The sequence below is a fragment of the Eschrichtius robustus genome, chromosome 1, assembly GCF_028021215.1.
Source record: "Eschrichtius robustus isolate mEscRob2 chromosome 1, mEscRob2.pri, whole genome shotgun sequence".
Taxonomy (NCBI): domain Eukaryota; kingdom Metazoa; phylum Chordata; class Mammalia; order Artiodactyla; family Eschrichtiidae; genus Eschrichtius; species Eschrichtius robustus.
Window position 1 is genome coordinate 66,069,444 of NC_090824.1, and position 12,540 is coordinate 66,081,983.

At 40.4% G+C, this 12,540-nt stretch overlaps 1 protein-coding gene across 10 annotated transcripts in view; it reads right to left on the bottom strand.

Annotated features, from left to right (window-relative positions):
• Nucleotides 1–12,540, bottom strand: part of AKAP6 (A-kinase anchoring protein 6) — a 580,300-nt gene that overhangs the window by 273,567 nt on the left and 294,193 nt on the right. For all 10 annotated transcript variants that reach the window (XM_068546345.1, XM_068546336.1, XM_068546308.1 and 7 more), the window contains one exon: nt 2,684–2,935. In XM_068546345.1, coding sequence (XP_068402446.1) covers nt 2,684–2,935 — 252 coding nt within the window. The remainder of the gene's footprint in view (nt 1–2,683; nt 2,936–12,540) is intronic.

Below are 12,540 nucleotides of genomic sequence, written 5' to 3' on the forward strand. Positions count from 1 at the left end.
AGGACATTTACTATTCTAAATTATCAGCATGTTTTACGCCATCTCCCTCTTCATTCTACAACTCTTTCACAGCTGAATTTATTCTGATAAAGCTGAGAATTTTATCCTAATTCTCTTCCTATTTTCCACAGTTCCAGTGTGCTGACAGAAACAAATAAAACTAACAAATAGGATCAGGAATCCATTGCTTCAGGAAAGATGGTAATGGAGACAGTGCTTCAATTCACAGAGAAATGTCCACAAAGCAGGTGGTTGAGAATCCACTGTTCCTTTACCCCTCATACAACGCATTCTTGCATCTCTACAACAGGACTAAAGACTGACTTCAAACATGAAAATGCACTAAATTGCTTTCAATCGAATCTGTAAATAATTGTTGAGCTCACATTGTGAGACCCATGATGGGTACTACTTAATATAAACTCGCAACATAGCTGTGAAAATAGTGGCCAGTAACAATTAGTCTCAATGGCTTTTCATCTTTCTTGGGCTACCACTTTGTGAATAATACAAGTTCAAATAAACACATGATGAACATATTCCACAGAACAATAACAACAATAACAATAAACCCTAGAGCACTTTCATATCGCCAGCTCTAATCAAAGCTGTGATCAGTAAATGTTTATTGAATGAATAAATAAATATGTAATATAAGTTGGTTTGACTCAATGATTTCTAATGCTCCCTCTAAGTGGTTGAAAGTGGGCAGATCTGATGACTGATCAATACTGGATTTTGGACAGAGCCAGGAGAACACATGGGTAGAAACAAAAAAAAAGAATGTACAGATTGGAGATACCAGGTAGATATCTAAAGTACTGTCTCTTCAGAGTTTAGACAAACCTTCCCCATCTCTGATCTCTCACCTCATTAGCATACACCTCCTCCTAATCATCAGATTTAGGGCAGAGTTGACTAGTTTGGGATTCTTTGTAGTTTCCCATAACCACAAGGGTCCCAATCAGGGACCTTCTAGGGATCCCACTTGGGATGGATGGCATCTGAGGACTATCTCACACACCTACATATTCATTCTATGATTTTAAAAGGAACTCTACCAAATTCTGTATCACCTCCCTCATTGCCACAATATTAGGAAAAGCTAAATGAAAACAAAGACTGTGACCTAAAGTTAGAAGTGAGCCCAGTAGATTTTCATTCCCAGAAACTTCCAGGGCCTGCAGGGAATTTGCCACAGCAAGAGCATCATTATTACAAAAACAATAATCAACAAATATAAATCATTTATGAGAAGAAGCCCAGATTTGTTTTGTGTTGTTGATAATGTTGGAGCCACTGAAACATTAATAACTTAATAAGATGCAACACTCTTTATAAGGCCTTTTAATCCACATTTATATAAATGCCTTCTAAACTTGTATAATACATATTTTCCACAAAATCAACAGTAGAGCACTAAACCGGGTTTCAAGAGCCAAGGGACTATATACATACACACACACACTATGTATCTATACATGGTATCTATCTATCTATCTATCTATCTATCTATCTATCTATCTATCTATCTACCTACCTACCTGCCTATCCATCCATCCATCTATACATCCATCTATTTATCTATCCATCCACCCATCCACACACATGTATATATAGCCCCTACTTAGCTAGCACAATGCCTCTCCCTCTCTCTCTCTTTCTCTCTCGCTCTGACATATATGTCAGTTTTATTTGGGAATAGGAGAGTTCACTTGGATTTAACTTTACAGTGTTCATTCTTAAGCTATGCATCAAGATTAACAGCAACAAACTCTTTAAACTATGCTTACTATGAGTACAAAAAAATCTAAATATACTGGTTGTGCAAAATTCTAAAGTCCATATGACTCACTGCAACCAGAATGATTTTTCTAAACCATGAATTGAATCGCATCAATTCCCTGAACAAACTCTTCTGTTATCCTCAAAATAAAGTCCACTTCTCTTAATATGACTTTTTAATATGGCTTTTCATCTTCATGATCTGACCTCTGCTTACATATTAGTTCAAATCCTGCTTCCTGGTCCCTTGAACTTTTTCCTCTCTGAGGCTGTCATTCTCTCTCTTACCTCTGGATCTTTGATCATGCCATTTCTTCTGTCTAGAACAGTTTCTACCTCTGTTCATCAGTCTAATCCTGCTTCTCCTTCAGGTCTCAGGTTAGACTCACTTCTCCTGTAAAGGCTTCCCTGTCTGAATTAGGTGCCCCTTCTCTGTCCTCCAGTGGCATCATGTAGACCATTGTATCTGCATGTAGATCACACGGATCACAGTCTGGTCTTAATGTCTGTCCACTTGCCTCCACTCCCAATAGTCTCAGCTCTTTGAAGGCAAAGGCCATGTTTTGATCACTATTACACTCTTAGCACCTAGTGCCTGGCCCATATAAGCACTCAATGAATATTTATCAAATAATTGAATGAGGAACAGGAAGCCAGGTTAGCACCAACAGCTACGGGTGGTATCTGTGCAAACTACCGGGTGTGAATGAACTCTGGTTTTTAGCTTCATTCACATTAGAAGTGCCCTAGCCTCTAGTCACTATACCTAGATTCAACACCCGGCTTAGGACCTGCTTATTTACCTATAAAGAATTCCTACCCCACACCTCTGAACTGAAAACATTCTCAAATAATCACACCTGACAATACACTATTTGGCTTCAGGGAAAACACCCACCTCCTTTGTCTCTTCGGAGAAAGCTTGCAGAATGTCCGTCTGTCTGGTGTAGTTGCCATTGGCGTCCTGCAGACCTTGCAGAATGCGCTCCCGCAGAACCAGCACTGAGACGCGGAGCTGGTGCCACAGGAGCTGCACCGCGTGGATGTCCACAATCACGTTGACGGAGTAGGATAGCAGCTTCAGGGAGAACTCCGTTTCAAGGAGGGCATGGATTTGCTCAACATGATCAGAAATATCTTCACAAATGTCCTGCAACAAAGAAAAGCAAATATACGGTGACTCCTTTGCCTTAACCTGGGAAGGGGATGGTAGAAAGGTCACTCCTTCACCTGACACCAATGATCAGGGCCAACAGGTCAGGTGAGCACATGTTGGATAACTGGCCTTTGTTTCAGTTCAGATAGAGTCACAGGCCATATTCCTGGGCACTGGGCCTTCAGTGCACACAGGTAAGTTGATCTCTTTCTAAGCCACGAAAATCCTACTATTTTTCAGATACTCACATTGAAAGTTCATCCAAGGTGAGAGGTTATCTCACAAATCCGCTCTCTGTTCTCTTTATTTACTGTTAGTTTGGGATTTAGGTAAGGGAGCCAAGAGCTCTTCTCTTTGCTACTGGTGAGCTCCACCGAACACATAATATCTCAGGATAGAAGCATCCTCCAGACATGCAGCATGAAGAAAAATGGGCTAGAATGTGTGCTGCACTGGAACTCCTAGCCGTTCTCAGTGAGCCATGGGATCTTCAAGGTAAGGGATAATTGTCCCTTTCCCACGGGACACAATTTAATATTTAAATTCTTAATGGATATCCACGCTTTGCAAACAAAATCACTCTTAAGAAGGAAAACCAGAGAAACCCCAAGACTGAACAAAAAAAAATACAGTTTGGTTTTGTTTTTAAGACTCAGGCATTTAAAATAAAACCATTACTATATCAAAGTTTCAATGTCCTCCTCGCATACTATTAGGTAGGCAGATTTTACCTGATGTGTCCCTTGTCCTTACAAGTTCCCACATTTTCATTGTGCTGTCAGAGGCCAGCAGCATGAAATGGGTGGCAGCACTGGTAATACTTACTTGAGCAATTGGAGTCCATTAAGCATCAAAATGATGTAGATGTCAGCAAAAAGTGCTCAGTTACTCACTTTTAGTTATGTATCAGTGATTTCTTTTAAGTGCGGCTTTTATTTATGATTTTCGTTAAAGCTAAAATTTTAAGACAGCCTTTGAGTTCTGAGCCCTATCTTGAGTATCAAAACAGTCATTCTATGCTGGGAATATAACCTTCTGATTTCATACAATTCAATTACTTGTTTTCAAAGAAAAACTAAAATGTAACCTGTATTTGACAATATATAATAATAAGCCAAAAAAACTATTGAATAATGATGGAAAGTTGTGCTGAATTCTGAACAAAAATTATTGTACAATTCCAATACATGCTCCAATATTAGTTCTTGAAATCCAAGACCTAACTGGTAATAAATTGGTGATAATAACTTGAAACAGATTAAAAGTTTAAACTAAATAGACTTTGGAGTTCTGATTAGGTAAATTTCTTAGAAAAAAATATGGCCCATGGGCTTATGCGGTCCAATAGAGACTTGGGGCAAAAATTATAATACCCTATTAACCAGTACATAAGAACCAGTCACAGCCAGATTAGCTAGTCTCTGCTGGCCTTCAGCAGAAAAAAGCAGGCCTCTAACTACCAGCAGATATTCCATGTAGCGTGGGGTCTTAGCTGATGCTTGTTTGGACATCTACTCCATTTACCCCACACATTTTATTCCTGGTACCTCAACCACCACCCCAAAGCAAATGCCCTGCATGCTTTGTCCTATTAGGATGCTCATTTCGATGTAGTACTGTGTTGCCTTGGAAAATGCCCTTCCTCCCACTGCTGACCTCTTCCAAATTCTCAGTGCTCTCCTGGCTAATATCCCCAATCCCTTGTAAAACCGTGCCTTAACCTCTTCACGAATGTTACCTCTACTTCCTGTTCTTACCCAAACTTGACTTTGCCCAAGGCTTCTGCTTCCTCCACTGCTCTCCCAGGGGAAGCTGCTCATTCTCCCAGGCCTCAGCTGAGAGATGGGGGAGGGTGGAGGAAGGAGGGGGAGCTGCTGGAGCAAGGGCAGACCTCAGTGCTGTTTTGTCACTTTCTGATCATTACTCTCTCGCCTTCTTTCTTCGTAGGTGCCTCCTGTCTGCTAAACCTTCCTGCCATCCTCCCTTACTGCTGTTATCCACGTTCTTCTCTCTCACTCCTCTGCACTGAAGAATGCATCTGGCTCACGGTTTTCCTCTCCATACTGAGCACACCATTATCTTAGGTAATTTCAACATTCACACTGAGGAGCCAGCCAACACTCTAGCCTCGGATTTCCTTTCCTTCACTACTCCTAAGACCTTCACGCCCATTCTACTGGGATGACTCTCTGCCATCGCTCCACTCTGGACCTTGTCGTCACTTCACCTGGGGAACAATATCAGAAAGTCCCTTGTGCCCCCAACCTCTCTTTGACAGACTTTTGTACTCCCATTCCCCCACTACAGGTGCTTTTCAACCCCCTCCAGGCCACCATCCCCTCCAGCCGCTTTCCTCATACACCCCCTGTCTCCTAGCACAGCTTCCACAGTGGTTACTTCAACCACTCTCTCGGCAGTGTGCTCAACTTCCTCACACTCTTTTTTTTTTTTTTTTAATAATATCAGTCTTTCTTTATTTATTTATTTGTTTATTTTTGGCTGTGTTGGGTCTTCGTTTCTGTGCGAGGGCTTCCTCTAGCTGCAGCAAGCGGGGGCCACTCTTCATCGCGGTGCGCGGGCCTCTCACTGTCACGGCCTCTCTTGTTGCGGGGCACAGGCTCCAGACGCGCAGGCTCAGTACTTGTGGCTCACGGGCCTAGTTGCTCCGTGGCATGTGGGATCTTCCCAGACCAGGGCTCGAACCCGTGTCCCCTGCATTGGCAGGCAGATTCTCAACCACTGCGCCACCAGGGAAGCCCCCTCACACTCTTGATTCCGTGACTCAGAATTTGTGAGTCTCTGTCTCTTAGGCCCCACTGCAATCTAGAGATGCAGAAAAATGACATACCTCGGAGAGAAAAAGGTTTCAGTAACCCTTCTGCCACCTGCTCAGAAGAGCTAAATAGGCATTTCTACACCATCCCACGCTCATCCCCCAATACAGAAAGTTATATGTATAGCCTTGGTACCATGAAAACTTCATGCCAAAGCACATGTCATCCACTCTATTTACACACATTTGGCTCCTTCATAATGGATGCAGGAATCTAGTCAGAGCCAGCTCATGGGTCAAGATGTCAGGCAACCATCCAGGGGAAACTATGTGTAAGGGGCACTAAAGCATCAATGGTGCCAGTTAACTTAGGTTTTCATACCCTCCTCCTTAGTAACTGTGAAATGTGAATTAGCCCTGTTCCCACAGAAGCAGATGGGCCCTGAGGAGAAAGAAACACCCTCCCCACAAGTGCTGCCCTCACTCTGTTGAGTATTTTGGCAATATGCACACGAAGGATCCGCTGAAATTCTGAAACTAAATAATGCATAGCATGGTGCAATTTTCTGGAGTCTATTAACTTATTTAATTACTTTTATGCCCTCTACTCTGCCATCGGTTTTCTGGCTTGACAAAATTACATGCACGCACAAATTATAGAACAAGAACTACAGATAAACGTGTAGGTTGTATATACGAGTGTGTGAGTGTATATACTCCCTCTCCCTCCAAACGGGGACTATGCTTTGAACACTTGATGAGATGTTTGTTGAGAGAAAGGTAACTAATTCTGAATCTATATCTAGGTTTTAATAATAGAAGATCTGCTTTTCCCTGTCCCTCTATATAAATGTCAAACAAATATTTAAAAAATATTCAGTCTGAAGCTTCTGGTGCTTTGGCCCTTAACTACTGCCAGTTTGTTGGATGTTATGTGAAACAAGCTGAAGATTACGGACATTCAGTCAGATAATCAGGTATCAGAAACTTTAAAAAATGATTTGCTGAATGGTTTCCTCCCAGCAGAGATTGTTTGGAATTAAAAGGCACTGAGAGATCTGACTTGTTGGAGGCCCTGTGGGCACTAGATTAATAAGATGAAGTAGAAGCTTGGGTGTGGAGTTGGATTGGAGCCCAACTGATGCATGTAAGGAATCACTGGTGTTTCAGCTTCTACCGGATGTTTAACTTGAGCAGAAAGCAACTGGAAACTGGACTCAACTCACATGGCTGAACTGCTCAGTGTATAACAAACTTTTGAGCACTGCAGTGCTACTTGGTGGAAACAAAGTGGTAATTTTAGAAGAAATTCACAGTTTTTTAGGAATATGAAAAGAAACAATCCCTTTGGGACTGGAGATACATAATATATATCTGAAGAACCTATAAGCAAAAATATTTCTCCCCATCTGTTTAGTAAGAGTATTAACAGGAAATAAAATCTTTCATTCATAGTTGGAGGTTTAAAACACTTAACATGGCAATGACTAGTTATGCTGATACAGTGACTAAAATTCATAGTGAAGTGTAATTGCCCCAAAAATGTTAATGTTTGATTTCAGATTCTTTCCTATTTTGATAGAGGGTGTTAGTAGGCAGAAAATTGAATGTCTACAGAAGAGGTAAGGTCAAGAAAGGGATGAGGATGCTAAAGATTCTATGAGTGACAGCCAAGGAACCCTTCCCAGCATCCATGAGAAAAATGGTTAGGTCCACTGGTCCATCTTCTATAAAGCAACTTATTCCAGGCTCTGCTTTCAAAGTCGTAGCCTGAAATTATCCCATTTCTCCTGTTCACACTTAATTTTGGCCACTATTTCCATCAGTTCCAGCCCCTCTCCCCAGTGTTGTCTGTGTTAGACCTTTCTTCTCTGACTTCTAGACTCCTCTCCTGATTCCCAAGTATGCATCATCTGGAATGATGCAACCATGGACAGATCCACCAGCCCACACTTCTCACACTCTTAAGACTCTAGATTCAGTCTATCGCCCTTAAAGGCAGCTCCCACTCCTTGTAAACCAAGTCCACAAACAGAGAGCTGGAGGACTCTGAGAATGTAGAGGTGGAGGAAAGGCAGATCCAGAGAGAGGGGCCAAGGATACCAAGACAAACTGTTAACCTTCAGAAGCTCACCTGGAGTTGGTCCCATTATCTTGTTCTGTTATAGACAAATGAAAGCTAAAAATCTAACTTCCTATGAATATTATTATTTGGCAACAGGAGGCTGTTTCGCACAATTAATGAAGATTTTATATCATCAGAAGGTAGCTTCATTCCCAGAGGATTTATTTCAGCATGTGAATGTTTTCCCCAAGTAGAGGACTGGTTCCTCAGGACCTCTTCGTATAATTAGTGGCTACCATTAAATTGGGCAGTCAAGAATTTTGATGATATGGATCTTACTTTAACAGACTAATAATGAACAAAAACTTAATTTCAGTAGATAAAATTGCTTAGTTTATTTTTCAGTATCATCAATTGGTATCAACTGCTTTAGCTACTTAAAATCTCTCATAATTCTAACATGAATTTCATTCATTCTCTTATATCTTTTCCTCTGAGAAAAGATGTTCCCCAGCAAGCTCATTTAAATGACTAAATCAACAGATGTCTTAAAGAATAACAAACTTTAATTTTAAACTGAAGATAGTCTTTAAATGTCCTTAAAGCAATAACACTTTTTATAGCTACTCAAATTGTCCCCAGCACAATTAAGGATAGAAGGATAATGTCTTTAGGAATTAATTACTTCTGTTTTTTTCAGCGAATGTATTGAGTACCTACTATGTACTAACCCATGTGCTGGGAAACAAAGGTGAATAATGCCAGGGTTCGGTCCCCTGGAGTTCCCTGCCTGGTGGGAGGGGGCATATAATGAGAAATTATAGTCAGGAAAATAAGTGTTCACAAAGGGTACACAGAAGAGGAGGAAATGATTGTGTCCACAGGGGCAAAGAGGAAAGGGGCACAAGCGCTTTTCTAAGGAAGTAAAGTTTGGGTCTTGAAGAAGACAACCAGGAGATGAGACAGAGAAGAACATTCCAGGAGGTAGCAGGTGTCAATGTTGTCTCCATAACTGTGGACCTGGGGTTTAGCACCAATTTCTTAGGCATGGCATATTACACACCATCCATAAAAGAACAAATTTTGACTTCATCAAAATTTAAAACTTTTGCTCGTGAAAGATATTTTTAAGAAAAGGAGAAGATAAACTACAGACTGAGAAAAATATTTGCAAATTACTTACCCAACAAAGGATTTATATCCAGAACATACAGAGAATTCTCAAAACTCAACAGTAAGAAAACAACCAACCCAATTCTAAAATAGGCAAAAGACTTGAACAAACACTTAACCTAAGTGGATATAATGATGGTAAATAAGCACATGAAACAATCTTCAGCCTCATTAGCCATCAGGGAAATGCAAATTAAAACCATAGTGAGATACCAGTATATACTTATTAGAATGATTAGAATAAAAAATTACTTAAATACCAAGTGCTGAGGAGTTCCAGAGCAGCTGGAACTCTCCTACACTGACGATGAGAATGCAAAATGGTACAGTCATACTTGAAAACAGTTTAGCAGTTTCTTATGAAGTTAGACATACACTTACAATCTGACCCAGCAATCCCACTCCTGGGTGTTTAACCTAGAGAAATGATAACTCAGGTACACACAAAAATGAAAAGACGCTCTATTCATAAAAACCAAAACTTAAATGTCCTTCAGTGGATAAATGGATAAACAAACTACAGTACATCTATACAATACACAGCAATCGGGGAAAAAAAGAACTATTGATACAGGCAACAATTTGGATAAACCTCAAAAGCATTATGCTAAGTGAAAGAAGCTAGTCTCAAAAGGGCATACACTGCATAATTCCATTTATACAACATTCTCAAAAGACAAAACTATAGTAATGAAGAATATATCAGTGGTTGCCAGGGATTGGGGGTGGGGAGGGCATGACTATCGACCGATAGCATGAGGGAGTTTTTTGGCCTGATGGAACTGTTCTGAATTCTGATTATGGAGAAGGTAATAGAAATCCACACATGGGTTAAAACTTGTAGAACAGTACACCAAACCCCCCCCACAATTTTGCTGTATGATAATTTTAAAACTAATGAAACAAAAGGAAGCCAGTTTATAGTCTCTTAGTAAAATGCATGTAAAAATTAATTTGGGGTCACACATTCCCTTCAGATTCTTGGAAATGACAAATAGCACAGCCCTTAAGGTCATGGCACTACTATCATCATCTCTGATTCTGTAGCTTCCACATTAGTTTCTGGCAAGTATAAAAGAAAATGAGGCTCATCTGGAGCCCATCTCAAAGTGAATTAAAGCAAATGACAGTGGAAACAATGTATATGCAAAAGTTGCATAAAAATTTTTTCCATAGGTATTACTGCATTAATGTGGGAAAGTGATGTTATTTTCTTGTTTAATTCATATACAGCACAGTAGCCCCTGTGGCATTCAGTATTACTCACAGCACAACATGCATTGAATACATTATGTTGCCAACTGCCCACTTCACTCAACCTTCATGACACCTTGTGGTCTCAAAATGGCAGCTGCTGCTGCCTGTCACTGAAACAGGACTCTTCTATGGTTGCCTAGTAGCTGATACAAACACTGAGGACCTGAGACTGTTTACAAATAAACTCCAGCTGGTTGGGTCAGTATTTTTCCTTTAATTTTGTTGTATGTTTATGTGAGAGAGGTGTCTTTTTTTGGTAAGATTGTTGTGTATGTATGTTCCAGTTGTATCTTATTTCTTCTAGACAGATACAGGGCTTTTAAGATACCTGTTATGTATTTAACCAGTATGTCCAGTTTTCACCAGAGTGCGATAGAAGTGAGGGTGTCCTTCCTGTGAGTGCTCTGACTGCTTACGCTAATAACTCTAAGTATGACTGCCCCAGCTCCTGCTAACTGACCCTGGGAGGGGATCTGTTTGCTGCCTCATCATTAGGCCACCATGCCCATTTCCAACCATTCTCAAAACATCCTGAAGGTTTCCTCGTGAAATTACAAGTGTCTGTGGATCAACATTCTGCCAAAGTGCCCCAAATTGCCAGTCTCCAAGGGCTCCATGAGAATGTGGAGCGAAACCTGCCCTTCCAGCAACTTTCTCGCCCAGGTCCTAAAGCAACACTGGGCACCCCAGTTTCACTAAGTCCCACAAATGCAGCTGCTCCCACTTCTCTCTTGTTTCTTGCTTCCCTACGTGCAATCCCCAAATGAGAAAACACAGAAAATCCCTCCAGTACCTACAACCTGCCTCTGCACAGGGACAAACAGTAATCAACAGTCATTTCTGCATTCTTCTACTACCCAAATAATGTTTCTTTCTCTTCCCCCAAATAATTTCACTGTTTCTCTCAAAACACTCTTGAGTTACATTTGTATAACTGCAGGACACATTCAGATGGTTTTTCTAAAACAAACATGAATTAAAGTCCACTTTTAAAGGATAGGTCTCCTCACTCCCACTTCCATCTTTTTCCCTATCAGAGTTTCAAAAACCTTGAGCCCTCATCTTATCCAGAGGATACCATTACATTTAAAATAAAGAGTTTTTATGTTCTAAAGTCAGTAAGCAAGAGATAAGTAAATATAAGATGTATTTTGTGTACATAATTTAGTCTTACTGCAAAATGCCATGTCATCATGACTGCTCATTTTGTTTACTAGCAATTGTAGAAATGAGTGATTAAAGTGTCTTTTACCCATATGTTCACCATATGTATGTGTTCATTAGAAAAAGCTGAAAAGAGATTCTTACCTAATACATGTACTTTGTATTTTAAAATACAGATCAAGGGAATAGCAGTTACTTGTTTAAAAAAACTCACAAGTGAACCATGTGAACTAAAACTTGCAACCTCATATAAAAAATATTGCAGAGTATTAATGTCACCTTCAGTTGACTTTCAAAACTGTACTTTCTCCAAAAGATTAATAGATGTTCCTATGATAAGGTATTTTTATTTCCCCAAAAGTAGACTACCCCCTCTTTTTTCCTTTCCTCTACACTTTTTTTAAAAATTATAGCTGTATTTTTAAAATATTTATTTTATTTACTTATTTTTATTTTTGGTTGCGACAGGTCTTTATTGTGGCATGCGGGATCTTTTTGTTGTGGTGCATGGGCTCTTCGTTGCAGCGCATGGACTTCTCTCTAGTTGCAGCATGCAGTTTTTCTCTCTCTAGTTGTGGCATGCGGGCTCCAGAGCATGTGCGCTCTGTAGTTTGCCGTACGTGGGCTCTCTAGTTGAGGCGCATGGCCTCAGTAGTTGTGGCGCACGGGCTTAGTTGCCCCGTGGCATGTGGGATCTTAGTTCCTCGACCAGGGATCAAACCCACGTCCCCTGCATTGGAAGGCGGACTCTTTACCACTGGACCACCAGGGAAGTCCTATTCCTCTTCACTTTTCTAATGGTCCTAGTTTCTTCTTTGTCATATTGAAAATGACTGTGATGAAAACTGGTGGGAGGGATGCTGAGACTTTTATGATCATCATAGTACTTCTCTCCAAAGTTTGAAGAACTTTATGATTATAAAGAGTGGTTATCCTTTTAATTACTAAAATTCTGCAAGTATGAGGACTGAAATGAGATTATTTATGCAGAAGTGATTTTTCTGTTATCGTTAGCTGGTACTCATCCATCTCCCTCACTAGATTGCACCTTTCTGGAAGCAGGAAATGTATCTTACTCGTCTGCACTGCTAGGACACTGCCATACATGTGGGCAGTGTCCAAAGGATGCCTGTAGAATTGGATTCAATTGGATAAAATACTGTATTT